At 42.6% G+C, this 24,849-nt stretch overlaps 1 protein-coding gene across 1 annotated transcript in view; it reads right to left on the reverse strand.

Annotated features, from left to right (window-relative positions):
* LOC139417921 (klotho-like) overlaps positions 1–24,849 on the reverse strand; it is a 40,994-nt gene that overhangs the window by 13,181 nt on the left and 2,964 nt on the right. Inside the window, exons 3-11 of the mRNA XM_071166912.1 lie at positions 24,302–24,485; positions 19,568–19,647; positions 18,394–18,556; positions 17,963–18,068; positions 10,589–10,738; positions 10,387–10,493; positions 6,494–6,622; positions 556–754; positions 1–96 (exon numbers count right to left, since the gene is read on the reverse strand). The exon at positions 1–96 is cut by the window's left edge and continues 92 nt beyond it. Of these exons, the coding sequence (XP_071023013.1) occupies positions 1–96; positions 556–754; positions 6,494–6,622; positions 10,387–10,493; positions 10,589–10,738; positions 17,963–18,068; positions 18,394–18,556; positions 19,568–19,647; positions 24,302–24,485 (1,214 nt within the window). The remainder of the gene's footprint in view (positions 97–555; positions 755–6,493; positions 6,623–10,386; positions 10,494–10,588; positions 10,739–17,962; positions 18,069–18,393; positions 18,557–19,567; positions 19,648–24,301; positions 24,486–24,849) is intronic.

Below are 24,849 nucleotides of genomic sequence, written 5' to 3' on the forward strand. Positions count from 1 at the left end.
CACACGACAGTCGAGAACCCTGTTGGCTGGTTCCACGTCCTCGCGGCTGAAGGAGAACGCCGGTTCCACCCAGTCCATGTGAAGAGCCAAGGAAACCTGCAACGCAGTACGACAAGTGTTTTTTTCCCCTCTCTGCACGTGCATGTGTGTGTATCTGTGTCTCCTTGTGTGTGTTTCTCCCTATTTGTGTCCTTGTGTGTGTGTCTCCCTGTGTGTGTGTATCTGTGTCTCTGTGTCTCCTTGTGTGTGTTTCTCCCTGTGTGTGTGTGTGTGTATCTGTGTCTTCTTGTGTGTGTTTCTCCCTATGTGTGTGTGTGTGTATCTGTGTCTTCTTGTGTGTGTTTCTCCCTATATGTGTGAGTGTGTTAGTGTGTGTGTGAGCATGTGTCTCCCTGTGTGTATGTGTATCTGTGTGTATGTGTGTGTGTGTATATATGTGTGTGTATGTATATGTGTGTGTATGTGTGTGTGAGCATTTGTCTCCCTGTGTGTATGTGTATCTGTGTGTGTGTATGTGTTTGTATATATGTGTGTGTGTGCATGTGTCTCACTGACCTGTCCCCCCTGTGTGTGTCTGTACTCCTGGTCGTAGGCGTGCCACGCCAGGGCGTGTGCCCTCAGCAGCTGGTGGCCCTCCATCGGAGACACGTCATCTTCATCGTTGGGCTCGTTCAAGGTGATCCACATCTTCACATGGGGACCCAGCTCTCTGTAGCACAGCCGAGCGTAGTCCACAAACGCCACCACTGTGTCCCTGTCAAACAATATCATTATTCACAGGAACTATTCATATAATACCATATCAATGAGAACAAGTGTTAACTGGCTATAGCCAAAAACCTACATTGTTAGATTATTTCATAAACGTGTTTATTATTTTATTATTTTTGAAAGAAACATAATATGTTTAAAAATAAGAAAAATCCTTACCTTAATTAAGAAAATATTATTATTAAGAAGGTGTTGTAGGACATGTTGATATCCCTGTGACGTGACCTACGTGTTATATAGTAGGAGTGATGATATCTCTGTGATGTGACCTACGTGTTATATAGTAGGAGTGATGATATCTCTGTGATGTGACCTACGTGTTATATAGTAGGAGTGATGATATCTCTGTGATGTGACCTACGTGTTATATAGTAGGAGTGATGATATCCCTGTGATGTGACCTACGTGTTATATAGTAGGAGTGATGATATCTCTGTGATGTGACCTACGTGTTATATAGTAGGAGTGATGATATCTCTGTGATGTGACCTACGTGTTATATAGTAGGAGTGATGATATCTCTGTGATGTGACCTACGTGTTATATAGTAGGAGTGATGATATCTCTGTGATGTTACCTACGTGTTATATAGTAGGAGTGGTGGCTTTGATATCTCTGTGATGTGACCTACGTGTTATATAGTAGGAGTGGTGATATCTCTGTGACGAGACCTACGTGTTATATAGTAGGAGTGATGATATCTCTGTGATGTGACCTACGTGTTATATAGTAGGAGTGATGATATCTCTGTGATGTGACCTACGTGTTATATAGTAGGAGTGATGATATCTCTGTGATGTGACCTACGTGTTATATAGTAGGAGTGGTGGCTTTGATATCTCTGTGATGTGACCTACGTGTTATATAGTAGGAGTGGTGATATCTCTGTGATGTGACCTACGTGTTATATAGTAGGAGTGATGATATCTCTGAGATGTGACCTACGTGTTATATAGTAGGAGTGATGATATCTCTGTGATGTGACCTACGTGTTATATAGTAGGAGTGATGATATCTCTGTGATGTGACCTACGTGTTATCTAGTAGGAGTGGTGATATCTCTGTGATGTGACCTACGTGTTATATAGTAGGAGTGATGATATCTCTGTGATGTGACCTACGTGTTATATAGTAGGAGTGGTGATATCTCTGTGATGTGACCTACGTGTTATATAGTAGGAGTGATGATATCTCTGTGATGTGACCTACGTGTTATATAGTAGGAGTGATGATATCTCTGTGATGTGACCTACGTATTATATAGTAGGAGTGATGATATCTCTGTGATGTGACCTACGTGTTATATAGTAGGAGTGATGATATCTCTGTGATGTGACCTACGTGTTATATAGTAGGAGTGGTGATATCTCTGTGATGTGACCTACGTGTTATATAGTAGGAGTGATGATATCTCTGTGATGTGACCTACGTGTTATATAGTAGGAGTGATGATATCTCTGTGATGTGACCTACGTGTTATATAGTAGGAGTGATGATATCTCTTTGATGTGACCTACGTGTTCTATAGTAGGAGTGATGATATCTCTGTGATGTGACCTACGTGTTATATAGTAGGAGTGGTGATATCTCTGTGACGTGACCTACGTGGTATATAGTAGGAGTGATGATATCTCTGTGATGTGACCTATGTGTTATATAGTAGGAGTGATGATATCTCTGTGATGTGACCTACGTGTTATATAGTAGGAGTGATGATATCTCTGTGACGTGACCTACGTGTTATATAGTAGGAGTGATGATATCTCTGTGATGTGACCTACGTGTTATATAGTAGGAGTGGTGGCTTTGATATCTCTGTGACGTGACCTACGTGGTATATAGTAGGAGTGATGATATCTCTGTGATGTGACCTACGTGTTATATAGTAGGAGTGGTGGCTTTGATATCTCTGTGATGTGACCTACGTGTTATATAGTAGGAGTGATGATATCCCTGTGATGTGACCTACGTGTTATATAGTAGGAGTGATGATATCCCTGTGATGTGACCTACGTGTTATATAGTAGGAGTGGTGATATCTCTGTGATGTGACCTACGTGTTATATAGTAGGAGTGATGATATCTCTGTGATGTGACCTACGTGTTATATAGTAGGAGTGGTGGCTTTGATATCTCTGTGATGTGACCTACGTGTTATATAGTAGGAGTGATGATATCCCTGTGATGTGACCTACGTGTTATATAGTAGGAGTGATGATATCTCTGTGATGTGACCTACGTGTTATATAGTAGGAGTGATGATATCTCTGTGATGTGACCTACGTGTTATATAGTAGGAGTGATGATATCTCTGTGATGTGACCTACGTGCTATATAGTAGGAGTGGTGGCTTTGATATCTCTGTGATGTGACCTACGTGTTATATAGTAGGAGTGATGATATCTCTGTGATGTGACCTACGCGTTATATAGTAGGAGTGATGATATCTCTGTGATGTGACCTACGTGTTATATAGTAGGAGTGATGATATCTCTGTGATGTGACCTACGTGTTATATAGTAGGAGTGATGATATCTCTGTGATGTGACCTACGTGTTATATAGTAGGAGTGGTGGCTTTGATATCTCTGTGATGTGACCTACGTGTTATATAGTAGGAGTGGTGATATCTCTGTGACGAGACCTACGTGTTTTATAGTAGGAGTGATGATATCTCTGTGACGAGACCTACGTGTTATATAGTAGGAGTGATGATATCTCTGTGACGAGACCTACGTGTTATATAGTAGGAGTGGTGGCTTTGATATCTCTGTGACATGACCTACGTGTTATATAGTAGGAGTGATGATATCTCTGTGATGTGACCTACGTGTTATATAGTAGGAGTGGTGGCTTTGATATCTCTGTGACGAGACCTACGTGTTATATAGTAGGAGTGGTGGCGTTGATATCTCTGTGACGAGACCTACGTGTTATGTAGTAGGAGTGGTGGCTTTGATATCTCTCACACACACACACACACACACACACATACACACACACACACACACACACACACACACACACACACAATACAAGACTGACAGTATGTGGACACCTGCTCGTCGAACGTCTCATTCCAAAACTCAAGGGCATTAATATGGAGTTGACCCCCTCTTTGCTGCTCCACTCTTCTGGGAAGGCTTTCCACTAGATGTTGGAACATTGCTGCTATAACAGAATCCACTCTTCTGGGAAGGCTTTCCACTAGATGTTGGAACATTGCTGCTATAACAGCCTCCACTCTTCTGGGAAGGCTTTCCACTAGATGTTGGAACATTGCTGCTATAACAGCCTCAACTCTTCTGGAAAGGCTTTCCACTAGATGTTGGAACATTGCTGCTATAACAGCCTCCACTCTTCTGGGAAGGCTTTCCACTAGATGTTGGAACATTGCTGCTATAACAGCCTCAACTCTTCTGGAAAGGCTTTCCACTAGATGTTGGAACATTGCTGCTGGGACTTGCTTCCATTCAGCCACAAGAGCATTCGTGAGGTCGGGACACGATGTTGGGCGATTAGTCCTGGCTCGCAGTCGCCGTTCCAATTCATCCCAAAGGTGTTCGATGGGTACATGGGGGAATTGTCATGCTGAAGCAGGAAAGGGCCTTCCCCAAATTGCCACAAAGTTGGAAGCACAAAATTGTCTAGAATGTTATTGTATGCTGTAGTGTTAAGATCTCCCTTCACTGGAACTAAGGGGCCTAGCCCGAACCATGAAAAACAGCCCCAGATCATTATTCCTCCACCACCAAACTTTACAGTTGGCACTATGCATTAGGGCAGGCAGCGTTCTCCTGGCATCCATTGGTGAAGCACGATTCATCACTGCAGAGAACACGTTTCCAGAGTCCAATTGTGGTAAGTTTTACACCCCTCCAACCGACACATGGCTCATGGGGATCTTAGGCTTGTGTGCAGCTGCTCGGCCATGGAAACCCATTTAACGAAGATCCCGACGAACACTTCTTGTGCTGACGTTGCTTCCAGAGGTAGTTTGGAACTCGGTAGTGAGTCTTGCAACCAAGGACCGCATCGCTTCAGCACTCGACGGTCCCATTCTCTGAGCTTGTGTGGCATAAGCACTTCACGGCTGAGCCATTGTTGTTTCCAGGAGCAACAACGGGGCACCTCTAGCAAAACTGACTTGTTGGAAAGGTGGTATCCTATGACGGTGCCACGTAGAAAGTCATTGAGGTATTCAGTAAGGCCGAATCCACTTATGGGCGTGGTCACTCCCTTGTCCCCGGGCTGAAGTGGCTATAGAACTAACGACTCGGATACCAAGTTACTACCCGCGTTGCTGATGTTTTGGCGGTGTCCGAGGTCGGAGGTCAAATCGCTGAACAGCTGCTCTTGATCAGTGTCACAATGCAACACCAGGTCGCGTTAGAAGTTCAGGACGAGGAAGTGCACACTCTTCAAAGGGTTCCGAAAGGGTTCTTCGGTTGTCCTCATAGGTGAACTCTTTTTTTGGGGGTTCCAGGTAGAACTCTTTTTGGGTTCCATGTGGGGTTTTACATGGAACCCAAAAAATGATTCTACCTGGAACCTAAAAGGGTTCTTCAAAGGGTTCTCCTATGGGGACAGCCAAATAATCCTTTAAGGTTCTAGATAGCATCTTTCTAAGAGTGTAGGCTATTATAGAAATAATGACGCTCAAATAGAAAATCATTTAATAACTAAATAATGAGTATTTCTATCAGCCTGATCGAGGTGTAGATCACATCTCACATTAGAGTGTTCAAACTAAAAAAGAAGGAGGCATGGGAATTCTGTCAAGGTACACACACACACACACACACGCACACACACACACACACACACACACACACACACACACACACACACACACACACACACACACACACACACACACACACACACACACACACACACACACACACACACACACACACACACACACACACACAGGGAATTCTGTCAATGTGACTCCATGGAGTCAAGGTACACACACACACACACACACACACACACACACACACACACACACACACACACACACACACACACACACACAGGGAATTCTCTCAATGTGACTCCGTGGAGTCAAGGTACACACACACACACACACACACACACACAGGGAATTCTCTCAATGTGACTCCGTGGAGTCAAGGTACACACACACACACACACACACACACACACACACACACACACAGGGAATTCTGTCAATGTGACTCCGTGGAGTCAAGGTACACACACACACACACACACACACACACACACAGGGAATTCTGTCAATGTGACTCCGTGGAGTCAAGGTACACACACACACACACACACACACACACACACACACACACACACACAGGGAATTCTCTCAATGTGACTCCGTGGAGTCAATGTATAATGTATATATTATGTAATGTATATATTATAATGTATATATATATGTATATAATATATATATATTTATAATATATAAATATAGAGCCACTTGTAGATTTGACAGCTCTGATGCAGTTCCACCTCCACTAAAGCGGATCTGATTGAATAGAACCCAATGTTTGGATCATGCTAGTTATCACCACGACGACGACTTGTCTGCTACAAAAGAGGCTCCGCCTTGTTTCCTCCACGAGCTTAACATCTCACTAGAGATTTGGTTCTGGTAGTATCAACCTCCACGGGGGGCTGGGAGGCTGGAGCGCTGGCGTGTGTGTGTGGCGTGTGTGTGTGTGGCGTGTGGTACCAACCTGTTGAACCAGCCTCCGGCTGCCTCCATCGGGGCTGGCAGGCTGGAGCGCTGGCGTGTGTGGTGCCACAGGGTGACCATGGACGTGATGTTAGCCTGGTGCAGCTGGCTCGTAAAGCAGCGGTAGTACCTGGAACATAGTGAACATTACTGTTAGTCCAGTCCGAGTTCTCATCACACTGTTAACCGATACACTCAGAACTCCATTCCATGTTTTTACTCATGCACTTGTACCTGGAATGATGGAGACCAAGCAGGCAGTAATCCAGTTTAGTTATGTTTAATAATTAATCAGACCTTTTTCAAACCTCTCCTCAGGCACCTACAGACATTTTACAATTTACTTGCCACCCTGAACTAGCACACCTGATTAATCTATTTACAGTTTGATAACTAGTTGACAAGTTGAATCAGATATCCTACACTGAACAAAAATATAAATGCAACATGTAAAGTGTTGGTCCCATGTTTCATGAACTGAAATAAAAGATCCCAGAAATGTTCCATACGCACAAAAATATTATTTCTCGCAAACCAACCCCCAGGACCTCCACATCCGGCCTCTTCCCCTGAGGGATCATCTGAGACCAACCACCAGGACCTCCACATCCGGCCTCTTCCCCTGAGGGATCATCTGAGACCAACCACCAGGACCTCCACATCCGGCCTCTTCCCCTGAGGGATCATCTGAGACCAACCACCAGGACCTCCACATCCGGCCTTTCCCCCTGAGGGATCATCTGAGATCAACCACCAGGACCTCCACATCCGGCCTTTCCCCCTGAGGGATCATCTGAGACCAACCACCAGGACCTCCACATCCGGCCTCTTCCCCTGAGGGATCATCTGAGACCAACCACCAGGACCTCCACATCCGGCCTCTTCCCCTGAGGGATCATCTGAGACCAACCACCAGGACCTCCACATCCGGCCTCTCCCCCTGAGGGATCATCTGAGACCAACCACCAGGACCTCCACATCCGGCCTCTCCCCCTGAGGGATCATCTGAGACCAACCACCAGGACCTCTACATCCGGCCTCTTCCCCTGAGGGATCATCTGAGACCAACCACCAGGACCTCTACATCCGGCCTCTCCCCCTGAGGGATCATCTGAGACCAACCCCCAGGACCTCCACATCCGGCCTCTTCCCCTGAGGGATCATCTGAGACCAACCACCAGGACCTCCACATCCGGCCTTTCCCCCTGAGGGATCATCTGAGACCAACCACCAGGACCTCCACATCCGGCCTTTCCCCCTGAGGGATCATCTGAGACCAACCACCAGGACCTCTACATCCGGCCTTTCCCCCTGAGGGATCATCTGAGACCAACCACCAGGACCTCTACATCCGGCCTCTTCCCCTGAGGGATCATCTGAGACCAACCACCAGGACCTCTACATCCGGCCTCTCCCCCTGAGGGATCATCTGAGACCAACCCCCAGGACCTCTACATCCGGCCTCTCCCCCTGAGGGATCATCTGAGACCAACCCCCAGGACCTCTACATCCGGCCTCTCCCCCTGAGGGATCATCTGAGACCAACCCCCAGGACCTCTACATCCGGCCTCTCCCCCTGAGGGATCATCTGAGACCAACCCCCAGGACCTCTACATCCGGCCTCTCCCCCTGAGGGATCATCTGAGACCAACCACCAGGACCTCTACATCCGGCCTCTTCACCTGAGGGATCATCTGAGACCAACCACCAGGACCTCTACATCCGGCCTCTCCCCCTGAGGGATCATCTGAGACCAACCACCAGGACCTCTACATCCGGCCTCTCCCCCTGAGGGATCATCTGAGACCAACCCCCAGGACCTCTACATCCGGCCTCTTCCCCTGAGGGATCATCTGAGACCAACCACCAGGACCTCTACATCCGACCTCTCCCCCTGAGGGATCATCTGAGACCAACCACCAGGACCTCTACATCCGGCCTCTTCCCCTGAGGGATCATCTGAGACCAACCACCAGGACCTCCACATCCGGCCTCTCCCCCTGAGGGATCATCTGAGACCAACCCCCCCGGACAGCTGATGAAACGGAGGAGTTGTTGTTTTTTCTGTCTGTAATGAAGCCCTTTTGTGGGGAAACTAATTCTGATTTGCGCCCCTGTCAAGTCATGTGATGTAATCCACTGATTAGTACCTAATGAATTTATTTATGACTGATTTCCTTTTATTGAAATATAACTTATAGCATTTATATATATTTGTATTTGTCCAGTACAGTTCTGTAATATTATAATAATTATAATAATAAACAGAATGGATGGAGGTCTAGAGACTAGAGGAGACTGACTACTAGAGGAGACTGACTACTAGAGGAGACTGACTACTAGAGGAGACTGACTACTAGAGGAGACTGACTACTAGAGGAGACTGACTACTAGAGGAGACTGACAACTAGAGGAGACTGACTACTAGAGGAGACTGACTACTAGAGGAGACTGACAACTAGAGGAGACTGACTACTAGAGGAGACTGACTACTAGAGGAGAGAGAGGAGACTGACTACTAGAGGAAACTGACTACTAGAGGAGACTGACTACTAGAGGAGACTGACTACTAGAGGAGACTGACTACTAGAGGAGACTGACTACTAGAGGAGACTGACTACTAGAGGAGACTGACTACTAGAGGAGACTGACTACTAGAGGAGACTGACAACTAGAGGAGACTGACTACTAGAGGAGACTGACTACTAGAGGAGAGAGAGGAGACTGACTACTAGAGGAAACTGACTACTAGAGGAGACTGACTACTAGAGGAGACTGACTACTAGAGGAGACTGACTACTAGAGGAGACTGACTACTAGAGGAGACTGACAACTAGAGGAGACTGACTACTAGAGGAGACTGACTACTAGAGGAGAGAGAGGAGACTGACTACTAGAGGAAACTGACTACTAGAGGAGACTGACTACTAGAGGAGACTGACTACTAGAGGAGACTGACTACTAGAGGAGACTGACTACTAGAGGAGACTGACTACTAGAGGAGACTGACTACTAGAGGAGACTGACTACTAGAGGAGACTGACTACTAGAGGAGACTGACAACTAGAGGAGACTGACTACTAGAGGAGACTGACTACTAGAGGAGAGAGAGGAGACTGACTACTAGAGGAAACTGACTACTAGAGGAGACTGACTACTAGAGGAGACTGACTACTAGAGGAGACTGACTACTAGAGGAGACTGACTACTAGAGGAGACTGACTACTAGAGGAGACTGACTACTAGAGGAGAATGACTACTAGAGGAGACTAGAGAAGACTGACTACTTGAGGAGACTGACTACTAAAGGAGCCTAGAGGAGACTGACTACTAGAGGAGACTAGAGGAGACTGACTACTAGAGGAGACTGACTACTAGAGGAGACTGACTACTAGAGGAGACTAGAGGAGACTGACTACTAAAGGAGCCTAGAGGAGACTGACTACTAGAGGAGACTAGAGGAGACTTACTACTAGAGGAGACTACTAGAGGAGACTGACTACTAGAGGAGACTAGAGGAGACTGACTACTAAAGGAGCCTAGAGGAGACTGACTACTAGAGGAGACTAGAGGAGACTGACTACTAGAGGAGACTAGAGGAGACTGACTACAGACTGAATACAGACTGACTACAAGAGGAGACTAGAGGAGACTGACTACTAGAGGAGACTAGAGGAGACTGACTACAGACTGAATACAGACTGACTACAAGAGGAGACTAGAGGAGACTGACTACAGACTGACTACTAGAGGAGACTAGAGGAGACTGACTACAGACTGACTACTAGAGGAGACTGACTACAGACTGACTACTAGAGGAGACTAGAGGAGACTGACTACAGACTGACTACAGACTGACTACTAGAGGAGACTAGAGGAGACTGACTACAGTACCCTAGTAAGGTAGTGTTGGGCTGAGTCACGTTGCCGCTGGGCACCAGGGAGGACCAGTTGAGAGAGAAGTGGAAGTGGTTGACTCCCACACGACGAATCTCTTCCACCTGAGGGGGGGTGGGGGTGGGGGGGGGGTGGAGATTACTTTCACACCATATCGTTGTAATTTGTTTTGTGCATAAACGTGGAGAAGATCTCCGACCTGCTGGCGGATGGTGGCGTAGTCGGCACAGTGCTGTGCCCTGCGGAGCGGCGGGGCCTGGAACCCCTCTAACCTCCTCAGCTCCCCGTTGCCTGTGATGTTCCATACGTACACACTGGGATCTACAAACTGGGTGGGGGTGGTCTCCACCTGGACACACACACACACACACACACACACACACACATTTAAACACACACACACACATATATAAACACACACACACACACACATATAAACACACACACACAAACACAAACAGACATATAAACACACACACACACACACACACACAAACAGACATATAAACACACAAACACACACATATAAACACACACACACACACACACACACACATTTAAACACACACACACATATATAAACACACACACACACACACACATATAAACACACACAAATAAACACACACACACACACACACACACACACACACATATAAACACACACACACACATAAACACACAAACACAAGCACACATAAACACAAACAGACAAACACATAAACACAAACACACAGAAAACACACACACTGTGGTTGGTCAGGTTTATCTTGATCTGTTCTTTCTTAAGGGCAAAGGTTACCCTGTCACCATGGTAACTTCCAGCTGGCATCTACCACTTGTGTAAGCAAATATAAACTGTGACTCGGTGTGACTCTGTGTCACATACAAGAGCACGCAAGAGGAGGCCAATGGGGGCAAACAAATAATGTGTAGTGATTGTGTGTTGTTTTTCTTAGTGAGCAAAGGCTATGTGTCCATGTGGCTCGTTCTGTTTATTATTAAGAGTAGTAACTATGTGTATTCTTCTGCTGACCAGGGTTGAATGTAAGGTGGTACGGTCCAGTATGGTGTCTCTGTAAAATAAAAACCAGGGTTGAATGTAAGGTGGTACGGTCCAGTATGGTGTCTCTGTAAAATAAATACCAGGGTTGAATGTAAGGTGGTACGGTCCAGTATGGTGTCTCTGTAAAATAAATAACAGGGTTGAATGTAAGGTGGTACGGTCCAGTATGGTGTCTCAGTAAAATAAATACCAGGGTTGAATGTAAGGTGGTACGGTCCAGTATGGTGTCTCAGTAAAATAAAAACCAGGGTTGAATGTAAGGTGGTACGGACCAGTATGGTGTCTCAGTAAAATAAATACCAGGGTTGAATGTAAGGTGGTACGGTCCAGTATGGTGTCTCAGTAAAATAAATACCAGGGTTGAATGTAAGGTGGTACGGTCCAGTATGGTGTCTCTGTAAAATAAATACCAGGGTTGAATGTAAGGTGGTACGGTCCAGTATGGTGTCTCAGTAAAATAAATACCAGGGTTGAATGTAAGGTGGTACGGTCCAGTATGGTGTCTCTGTAAAATAAATACCAGGGTTGAATGTAAGGTGGTACGGTCCAGTATGGTGTCTCTGTAAAATAAATACCAGGGTTGAATGTAAGGTGGTACGGTCCAGTATGGTGTCTCAGTAAAATAAATACCAGGGTTGAATGTAAGGTGGTACGGTCCAGTATGGTGTCTCAGTAAAATAAAAACCAGGGTTGAATGTAAGGTGGTACGGTCCAGTATGGTGTCTCAGTAAAATAAATACCAGGGTTGAATGTAAGGTGGTACGGTCCAGTATGGTGTCTCAGTAAAATAAATACCAGGGTTGAATGTAAGGTGGTACGGTCCAGTATGGTGTCTCAGTAAAATAAATACCAGGGTTGAATGTAAGGTGGTACGGTCCAGTATGGTGTCTCTGTAAAATAAATAGTCAGGGTTGAATGTAAGGTGGTACGGTCCAGTATGGTGTCTCAGTAAAATAAATACCATGGTTGAATGTAAGGTGGTACGGTCCAGTATGGTGTCTCAGTAAAATAAAAACCGGGGTTGAATGTAAGGTGGTACGGTCCAGTATGGTGTCTCAGTAAAATAAATACCAGGGTTGAATGTAAGGTGGTACGGTCCAGTATGGTGTCTCAGTAAAATAAATACCAGGGTTGAATGTAAGGTGGTACGGTCCAGTATGGTGTCTCAGTAAAATAAATACCAGGGTTGAATGTAAGGTGGTACGGTCCAGTTTGGTGTCTCAGTAAAATAAATACCAGGGTTGAATGTAAGGTGGTACGGTCCAGTATGGTGTCTCAGTAAAATAAATACCAGGGTTGAATGTAAGGTGGCACGGTCCAGTATGGTGTCTCTGTAAAATAAATACCAGGGTTGAATGTAAGGTGGTACGGTCCAGTATGGTGTCTCATTTAAATAAATACCAGGGTTGAATGTAAGGTGGTACGGTCCGGTATGGTGTCTCAGTAAAATAAATACCAGGTTTGACTGTAAGGTGGTACGGTCCAGTATGGTGTCTCAGTAAAATAAATACCAGGGTTGAATGTAAGGTGGTACGGTCCAGTATGGTGTCTCTGTAAAATAAATACCAGGGTTGAATGTAAGTTGGTACGGTCCAGTATGGTGTCTCAGTAAAATAAATACCAGGGTTGAATGTAAGGTGGTACGGTCCGGTATGGTGTCTCAGTAAAATAAAAACCAGGGTTGAATGTAAGGTGGTACGGTCCAGTATGGTGTCTCAGTAAAATAAATACCAGGGTTGAATGTAAGGTGGTACGGTCCAGTATGGTGTCTCTGTAAAATAAATACCAGGGTTGAATGTAAGGTGGTACGGTCCAGTATGGTGTCTCTGTAAAATAAATACCAGGGTTGAATGTAAGGTGGTACGGTCCGGTATGGTGTCTCAGTAAAATAAATACCAGGGTTGAATGTAAGGTGGTACGGTACGGTATGGTGTCTCAGTAAAATAAATACCAGGTTTGACTGTAAGGTGGTACGGTCCAGTATGGTGTCTCAGTAAAATAAATACCAGGGTTGAATGTAAGGTGGTACGGTCCAGTACGGTGTCTCAGTAAAATAAATACCAGGGTTGAATGTAAGGTGGTACGGTCCAGTATGGTGTCTCAGTAAAATAAAAACCAGGGTTGAATGTAAGGTGGTACGGTCCGGTATGGTGTCTCAGTAAAATAAATACCAGGTTTGACTGTAAGGTGGTACAGTCCAGTATGGTGTCTCAGTAAAATAAATACCAGGGTTGAATGTAAGGTGGTACGGTCCAGTACGGTGTCTCAGTAAAATAAATACCAGGGTTGAATGTAAGGTGGTACGGTCCAGTATGGTGTCTCAGTAAAATAAATACCAGGGTTGAATGTAAGGTGGTACGGTCCAGTATGGTGTCTCAGTAAAATAAATACCAGGGTTGAACGTAAGGTGGTACGGTCCGGTATGGTGTCTCAGTAAAATAAATACCAGGGTTGAATGTAAGGTGGTACGGTCCAGTATAGTCGGGGTACATCCTACCGGTAAAACATAAGCCAATCACTATAATTAATACTGAAATGTCATGAAAACTGTCGGCTAATCACCATTATTTATCATTACCGCATGTCAGAGGCATGAAAAACATGTGAGCGAACGGACTTGAAAACAGGTGGTAGAGCCTACGCTCCGAAATGCCATGTGGTTCAACGGGAACAAAGGCAGAGATGATTGGCCGACATGATCGGACGCATAAATTCTGACCAATCAACGATGGCCAAAAATGTCCTTAGACTTTAAAAGATGTCTCTTTCTTTCTATTTTCAACTCGCTTGTTTGGAAGCCGGGAAATATGTTGCGAGTGGACGAACGAAGCCTAGCAAAGGGAGACCTTTGAAGTGATTTATTTGACAGTCAGATGAAAACGACCGGTTGTGTTTTTGCCACAATAAAAGGTAACACAGTGTAAAAAGTTAAATGACTTAACATGGATTTATATTTGTAATTCTATGATTTTAGTTACACACAGGAGGTCCCGATCCGGGTTAGAAATGACATCTACTTTCTGCCTTAGTAGGTAGTGAGGTCCGCAATGGACTATAACCACAGGGTCGTAGGTTCAAATCCCCCTTATGACCGTGTCCAATTTGTAGAAAATCACCCGTGTTAAATATAATATAATATAATGTTTGATATATGTTTAATAATAACCATTGAGCCGAGGCTTGTATCCAAGGCAACGAACGTCACACCTCTACAATCCCAGAGAGGTTTTGAAACATACTTTTTACAGTTACATGTTTTTTTTTCTAAAACAGAAAGTTCAATGTGTAAAAGATGCGATGACCAAGCATTAAAAAAAACTATGTGTCCCTTTATAACTAGATATTTAACTAGATATTTAACTAGATATTTAACTAGATATTTGAGCAAACATTAACTCCAGGATGAACTTGAACTTGTGGCAGTTTCAGTGAGGTTGATATGTAGCTACGGGTTTACTGGAGCAGTCTGCTGCTGTTTGCTGTACTGGCGCCACAGACTGATGCAACCCTGAGTACCGTTGTTATAAAATACCCCAACCCTCATTATAATACCCCAACCCTGAGTACCGTTGTTATAAAATACCCCAACCCTCATTATAATACCCCAACCCTGAGTACCGTTGTTATAAAATACCCCAACCCTCATTATAATACCCCAACCCTGAGTACCGTTGTTATAAAATACCCCAAACCTCAGTAATGTCATTATAATACCCCAACCCTCATTATAATACCCCAAAACTCATTATAATACCCAAACCCTCATTATAATACCCCAATCCTCATTATAATACCCCAACCCTGAGTACCGTCGTTATAAAATACCCCAACCCTCATTATAATACCCCAACCCTCATTATAATACCCCAACCCTCATTATAATACCCCAACCCTCATTATAATACCCCAACCCTCATTATAATACTCTAACCCTCATTATAATACCCCATCCCTCAGTACTGTCATTATATAATACCCCAACCCTCAGTACTGTCATTATAAAATAGCCCAACCCTCATTATAATACCCCAACCCTCATTATAATACCACAAACCTCATTAAAATACCCCAACCCTCATTATAATACCCCAACCCTCATTATAATACCCCAACCCTCATTAAAATACCCCAACCCTCATTATAATACCCCAACCCTCATTATAATACCCCGACCCTCATTATAATACCCCGACCCTCATTAAAATACCCCAACCCTCATTATAATACCCAACCCTCATTATAATACCCAACCCTCATTATAATACCCCAACCCTCAGTACTGTCATTATAAAATACCCCAACCCTCATTATAATACCCCATCCCTCAGTACTGTCATTATATAATAACCCAACCCTCATTAAAATACCCCAGCCCTCATTATAATACCCCATCCCTCAGTACTGTCATTATATAATACCCCAACCCTCATTATAATACTCTAACCCTCATTATAATACCCCAACCCTCAGTACTGTCATTATAATACCCCAACCCTCATTATAATACCCCAACCCTCATTATAATACCCCAACCCTCATTATAATACTCTAACCCTCATTATAATACCCCAACCCTCAGTACTGTCATTATAATACCCCAACCCTCATTATAATACTCTAACCCTCATTATAATACCCCAACCCTCAGTACTGTCATTATAATACTCCAACCCTCATTATAATACCCCAACCCTCAATACTGTCATTATAATACCCCAACCCTCCTTATAATACTCTAACCCTCATTATAATACCCCAACCCTCAGTACTGTCATTATATAATACCCCAACCCTCAATACTGTCATTATAATACCCCAACCCTCAGTACTGTCATTATAATACTCCAACCCTCATTATAATACCCCAACCCTCAATACTGTCATTATAATACCCCAACCCTCATTATAATACCCCAACCCTCAGTACTGTCATTATAATACTCTAACCCTCATTATAATACCCCAACCCTCAATACTGTCATTATAATACCCCAACCCTCATTATAATACCCCAACCCTCATTATAATACTCTAACCCTCATTATAATACTCCAACCCTCATTATAATACCCCAACCCTCAATACTGTCATTATAATACCCCAACCCTCCTTATAATACTCTAACCCTCATTATAATACCCCAACCCTCAGTACTGTCATTATATAATACCCCAACCCTCAGTACTGTCATTATATAATACCCTAACCCTCAGTACTGTCATTATATAATACCCCAACCCTCAGTACTGTCATTATATAATACCCCAACCCTCATTATAATACTCTAACCCTCATTATAATACCCCAACCCTCATTATAATACTCTAACCGTCATTATAATACTCCAACCCTCATTATAATACTCCAACCCTCATTATAATACTCTAACCGTCATTATAATACTCCAACCCTCATTATAATACTCTAACCGTCATTATAATACTCCAACCCTCATTATAATACTCCAACCCTCATTATAATAATCTAACCATCATTATAATACTCGGACCCTCATTATAATACTCCAACCCTCCTTATAATGCTCTAACCCTCATTATAATACATCAACCCTCATTACAGTACTCTAACCCTCATTATAATACTCCAACCCTCCTTATAATGCTCTAACCCTCATTATAATACATCAACCCTCATTACAGTACTCTAACCCTCATTATAATACTCCAACCCTCCTTATAATGCTCTAACCCTCATTATAATACATCAACCCTCATTACAGTACTCTAACCCTCATTATAATACTCCAACCCTCATTATAATACTCTAACCCTCATTATAATACCCCAACCCTCAATACTGTCATTATAATACCCCAACCCTCCTTATAATACTCTAACCCTCATTATAATACCCCAACCCTCAGTACTGTCATTATATAATACCCCAACCCTCAGTACTGTCATTATATAATACCCCAACCCTCAGTACTGTCATTATATAATACCCCAACCCTCAGTACTGTCATTATATAATACCCCAACCCTCATTATAATACTCCAACCCTCCTTATAATGCTCTAACCCTCATTATAATACATCAACCCTCATTACAGTACTCTAACCCTCATTATAATACTCCAACCCTCCTTATAATGCTCTAACCCTCATTATAATACATCAACCCTCATTACAGTACTCTAACCCTCATTATAATACTCCAACCCTCATTATAATACTCTAACCCTCATTATAATACACTAACCCTCATTATAATACTCCAACCCTCATTATAATACTCTAACCCTCAGTACTGTCATTATAATCCTCCATGTTCATTCCACCTTGGGACTTTAGACTGGTGCTTGGCCAACCTAACTTTTGCATGTTCTACCCTGGCCCCACAACAAACGTACCCCCCCCCACACACACACACACACACACGCACACGCACACAGACACAGACACACACACAGACACACACACACACACACAGACACACACACAGACACACACACACACACGCACACACACACACACACACACAGACCTGTATAGAGTTGGCGGACACCCCCCAGGCGAAGTCACAGGGGAAAACTCCCTGAGCTGGTCTGTTCTCAGGCAGCTGGGGAAAACCATTCTTCTGGATCAACTTCCTGTAACCATCATCATCATCATCACCGTCATCACCATCATCATCACCACCATCATCATCACCATCATCATCATCATCATCGTCACCATCATCACCACCATCATCATCACCATCATCACCATCATCATCATCATCACCATCATCACCACCATCATCATCATCGTCACCATCATCAGCCATCACCATCATCACCATCGTCATCATCATCACATCGCCACCATCATCATCATCACCATCGTCACCATCATCATCACTATTAACATAATTATTAATTGTATCATCTAACCAATCAATCCCCCCAAAAAATGAATGAAACCAAAACAGACTTGTAGAAGTTGGCGGAGGTCTTGGGCCTCCTCTTGAGGTTGTGTGTGTTGAAGTCGACGTAGTAGAGGCCTCTGCGTATATCATACTCTCTGTGCCATTCAAACCCATCCAGCAGGGACCAGTGGGTGTAGCCAATCACATTCACCCCATCGTACTTGATCGCTACGGCGACAAGTTCAAGTTCAGAAAATATCGTCGCATAAACAGTATGAAATGAGATGCTAGTTATACTGAACAAAAAATATTAAACGCAATATACAACAATTTCAAAGATTTTACCGAGTTACAATTCATACAAGGGAATCAGTACATTTGAAATACATTCACTAGGCTCTAATCTATTGATTTCACGTGACTGGGAATATACATCGTTTTGATGTCTTCACTATTATTCTACAATGTAGAAAATAGTTTTTTTTTAAATAAAGAAAAGCCCTTGAATGAGTAGATGTTCTAAATCTTTTTGACCGGTAGTGTGTGTGTATATGGTCGTCACTAGCAGGGATGGGTCAAAATTACAAGAGGTACTGTTGCATGTCGGTCTAGATGATTTATGGGTTGATCGTGTTAAAATATTAAATCAATCGCCTGTCTACGGCGCAGGAACCACCGACTCGCTGCATTTTTCTATTATCAAGACAGCTGCGGGTAACTCTTAAACTGCTTCGGACTAACTCTTAAACTGCTGAGGTCTTCGAAATATCTGTCCATTTAGGTGCTACTTTTATAACTGAAGAGGTTTCTTGCATAGCTTTTTTTAAATGTATTTTTTTACCATCAGAGTAGGAGTAAACGTCTCTATTCTCAACACTATGATCAAGATTCAACACCGAGATGCCGTCTGAGTACGGACCCAGAGCTAGCACGGCTGATTCAACCTCGTCAGGTATTCAGGGTCAGGTGATCACCTAGTTCAGGGCTAAATTGTGAAACGTCTGGGGGTCACCGAGGAGATATATGAGAACCACTGATCTAGAAAGGGGGTTATTTTGGGGTTAAATGTTTGGGTTCAAAGAGAGGGGGTGGGGGAAGAGGACAGGGATGGGTGGATATAGAGAGGCAGAGAAGGAGAGGGAAGTGGACCCTGGTCTAAAGTAGTGCACGATAAAGACTGAACGCAGAGTTCATGATCGAAACCGTACAGTGTGTGCGTTATTAGCCAATGCTACTCACATTTCAGTGTCTCCATAATGAACCTCTTGAGGTAATACATGTTCTTAGAGTCCTCTGTCTTGATGTCTCCCTGGACAAACCTTATATGTAGGAATTACAGCTTTTACAGTTCAACACAGACTACAGTTTATAACATAGAAAACTGTACATAACATAGACTACAGTTTATAACAGACTACAGTTTATAACATAGACTACTGTTCATAACATAGACTACAGTTTATAACATAGACTACAGTTTATAACAGACTACAGTTTATAACATAGACTACAGTTTATAACAGACTACAGTTTATAACAGACTACTGTTCATAACATAGACTACTGTTTATAACATAGACTACAGTTTATAACAGACTACAGTTTATAACATAGACTACAGTTTATAACATAGACTACACTTTATAACATAGACTACAGGTCAAAACATAGACTACAGTTTATAACATAGACTACAGTTCATAACATAGACTACTGTTCATAACATAGACTACTGTTCATAACACAGACTACAGTTCATTACACACTACAGAATATAACAGACTACAGATTATAACAGACTACAGTTTATAACAGACTACAGAATATAACAGACTACAGTATCAAAACAGACTACAGATTATAACAGACTACAGTTTATAACATAGACTACAGTTCATAACAGCATAGTAACAGGGTAATAACTGGGTAATAACAGTATAATAACAGGGTAATAACAGCATAGCATAACATAAGAGACTAATCATCTTTCTGTAGGCATTAACTCTGCCGTGGCTTGTTGGCCAAAGTCTATGGCGAAATGAATGGGGTTTTTGGAGGGTTTTTGGATAAACGCTGAAAATAAGGTTTGTGGTAAACACAGGCTAAGGATATCTTATAATATCCATCAGCTAACGTCACTTTTTCAGAAAGTATTCAGACCCCTTGACTTTTTCCATATTTTGTTAGCTTAAAGCCTTATTCTAAAATGTATTTTTTTTTTATGTTCCCCTCATCAATATACACACAATACCCTATAATGACATCACAGTACCCAATAATGACATCACAATACCCCATAATGACATCACAGTACCCAATAATGACATCACAAAACCTCATAATGACATCACAATACCACATAATGACATCACAATACCCCATAATGACATTACAATACCCCATAATGACAAAGCAAAAACAGGTTTTTAGAAATGTTTGCAGATACAGATAAATATATATAAAAAAATCTGAAATATCACATTTACATAAATATTCAGATGGCAGCGATTACAGCCTCAAGTCTTCTTGGGTATGAAGCTACAAGCTTGGCACACCTGTATTTGGGGAGTTTCTCACATTATTCTCTGCAGATCCTCTCAAGCTCTGTCAGGTTGGACGCAGGAGTCTCTGCAGAGCTATTTTCAGGTCTCTCCAGAGATGTTAGATCGGGTTCTGGTACGGGCTCTGGCTGGGCCACTCAAGGTCATTCAGAGACTTGTCCCGAAGCAACTCCTGTGTTGTCTTGGCTGTTTGCTTAGGGTCGTTATCCTGTTGGAAAGTGAACCTTCGCCCCAGTCTGAGGTCCTGAGCTCTTTCGGCGGCAGGTTAGAGCTTTGGACTAGTAACCGAAAGGTTGCAAGATCGAATCCCAGAGCTGACAAGGTACAAATCTGTCGTTCTGCCCCTGAACAAGGCAGGGAACTAACTGTTCCCCGGTAGGCTGTCATTGTAACTAATAGTTTGTGCATAACTGACTTGCCAAGTTAAATAAAGGTAAAAGAAAAACAAGTTTTAAAAAAAAGATGATCAATGGAAACAGGATGAGTGTCACGCCCTGATCTGTTTCACCTGTTCCCGTGATTGTCTCCTCCCCCTCCAGGTGTCGCTGATTTTCCCCAGTGTATTTATCCCTGTGTTTCCTGTCTCTCTGTGCCAGTGTATTTATCCCTGTGTTTCCTGTTTCTCTGTGCCAGTGTATTTATCCCTGTGTTTCCTGTCTCTCTCTACCAGTGTATTTATCCCTGTGTTTCCTGTCTCTCTGTGCCAGTGTATTTACCCCTGTTTCCTCCCTCTGTGCCAGTGTATTTATCCCTGTGTTTCCTGTCTCTCTGTGCCAGTGTATTTATCCCTGTGTTTCCTGTCTCTGTGCCAGTGTATTTATCCCTGTTTCCTCTCTCTGTACCAGTGTATTTATCCCTGTGTTTCCTGTCTCTCTGTGCCAGTGTATTTATCCCTGTGTTTCCTGTCTGTGTGCCAGTTCGTCTTGTATGTTTAGTCAACCAGCTTGTTTTTCCCCGTACTCCTTTTCTATGATCTGTCTGCCCTGACCTTGAATCTGTCTGCCCTGACCTTGAATCTGCCTGCCCTGACCTTGAATCTGCCTGCCCTGACCTTGAATCTGCCTGCCCTTCGGCACCTCCTGGACTCTGATCTGGTTGTGACCTTTTTACCTGTCCACGACCATTCTCTTGCCTTCCCCATTTTGGATTATTAAACATTGTAAGACTCCAACCATCTGTTTCCTGTGTCTGCATCTGGGTCTCGCCTTGTGCCGTGATACCTGAGCTCAATTTTGAGTCTCATAGCAAAGGGTCTGAGTACTGACATAAAATAAGGTATTTCTGTTTTTATTTTAATTACATTTGCAAAAAAATAATAATCTAAAAACCTGTTTTCACTCTGTCATTATGTTGAATTGTATGTAGATTGATGAGGATTTGTAATGTTTTATTTTTCATCCATTTTAGAATGGATGCAACGTACCAAAATGTGGAAAAAGTCAAGGGGTCTGAATACTTTCCGTTAACTGACTGATATTACCTTATAGAACCAAAACCTAATAAACCTAATAAAATATCCTAAACTGGTATTAACCTCAGACCGTATTTGTGTTTATCCCAAAACCCCATAATTTCCCCCTTATGAACGGCTGAACGTACCAGGGGTAACTCATTTCCATTACATAGGATTACAAGCTGGCGAGCTCGATGTCCTCTGTCCTGATATCTCCCTGGACAACCCTGTGTTATTATGTAGTAGTAACAGTTATTAGTACAGTTCATAACATGACATAGACTACAGTTCATAACATATAACATAACATAGACTACAGTTCATAACATATAACATGACAAAGACTGCAGTTCATAACATATAACAATGCATAACATAGACTACAGTTCATAACATATAACATGACATAACATAGACTACAGTTCATAACATACAACATGACATAACATAGACTACAGTTCATAACATACAACATGACATAACATAGACTACAGTTCATAACATATAACAATGCACAACCCTGTGTTATTATGTAGTAGTAACAGTTATTAGTACAGTTCATAACATGGCATAGACTACAGTTCATAACATATAACATGACAGACTACAGTTCATAACATATAACATGGTATAACATAGACTAAAGTTCATAACATGTAACATAGACTACAGTTCATAACATGACATAACATAGACTACAGTTCATAACATATAACATGGCATAACATAGACTACAGTTCATAACATAACATAGACTACAATTCATAACATAACATAGACTACAGTTCATAACATGACATAACATAGACTACAGTTCCTAACATATAAAATGACATAACATAGACTACAGTTCATATCATAACATAACATAGACAACAATTCATAACATGACATAACATAGACTACAGTTCATATCATAACATAACATAGACTACAATTCATAACATAACATAGACTACAGTTCATAACATGACATAACATAGACTACAGTTCCTAACATATAAAATGACATAACATAGACTACAGTTCATATCATAACATAACATAGACTACAATTCATAACATGACATAACATAGACTACAGTTCATAACATATAACATGACATAACATAGACTACAGTTCATAACATGACATAACATAGACTACAGCTCATAACATATAACATGGCATAACATAGACTACAGTTCATAACATTACATAGACTACAGTTCATAACATATAACATGACATAACATAGATTACAGTTCATAACAATACATAACATGACATAACATAGACTACAGTTCATAACATGACATAACATAGACTACAGTTCCTAACATATAAAATGACATAACATAGACTACAGTTCATATCATAACATAACATAGACTACAATTCATAACATGACATAACATAGACTACAGTTCCTAACATATAAAATTACATAACATAGACTACAGTTCATAACATACAACATGACATAACATAGACTACAGTTCATAACATATCATAACATGACATAACATAGACTACAGTTCATATCTTAACATGACACAGACTAAAGTTCATATCATGACATAACATAGACTACAGTTCATAACATATCATAACATAACACAGACTAATGTTCACATCATGACATGACATAACATAGACTACAGTTCATAACATAACATAACAGACTGCAGTTCATAACATATCATAACATAACACAGACTAATGTTCACATCATGACATGACATAACATAGACTACAGTTCATATCATAACATAACATAACATAGACTACAGTTCATATCATAACATGACATAACATAGACTACAGTTCATATCATACATAACATGACATAACATAGACTACGGTTCATAACATAGACTACAGTTCATATCATAACATAGCTGCATCTCATCCATATCACAGTCTGAGTTGTGGTATATTTCCATAACACGACACAACGCGGCACAACAGTAACCTACCAGCCACTCTCTACTATGTAGATGGGTGGGTTGTCGTACTCTGCTCTGATCCAGTATAGCAGCATCCTCAGGTCCAGAACTTCAATCTGGCCAAATTTGAGACTGACGTCAATCAGCTGGTAGCTCAGAGAAGGACCATGGGACAGAGCAAAGAAGTCAGCGGTCCCCCTCACCTCATCCCTCTCTGCCTGGATAGAGGAAAGGAGAGGAAATGAGAGGAGATGAGAGGAGAGGAGAGGAGATGAGAGGAGATGGGAGGAGAAGGGATGAGAGGAGAGGAGATGGGAAGAGATGGGAGGAGAGGGGATAAAAGGGGAGGAGAGGAGAGGAGGTGAGAGGAGAGGAGATGAGAGGGGAGGAGAGGGAATGAGAGGAGAGGAAAGGGAATGAGAGGAGAGAGGATGAGAGGAGATGAGATTTGAGGAGAGGGGATGAGAGGAGAGGGGATGAGAGGGGAGGGGATCAGAGGGGATGAGAGGGGAGGGGATGAGAGAAGAGGGGATGAGAGGAGAGGGGATGAGAGGAGAGGGAATGAGATGAGAGGAGAA

This window comes from Oncorhynchus clarkii, chromosome 10 (genome assembly GCF_045791955.1).
Source record: "Oncorhynchus clarkii lewisi isolate Uvic-CL-2024 chromosome 10, UVic_Ocla_1.0, whole genome shotgun sequence".
Classification (NCBI taxonomy): Eukaryota; Metazoa; Chordata; class Actinopteri; order Salmoniformes; family Salmonidae; genus Oncorhynchus; species Oncorhynchus clarkii.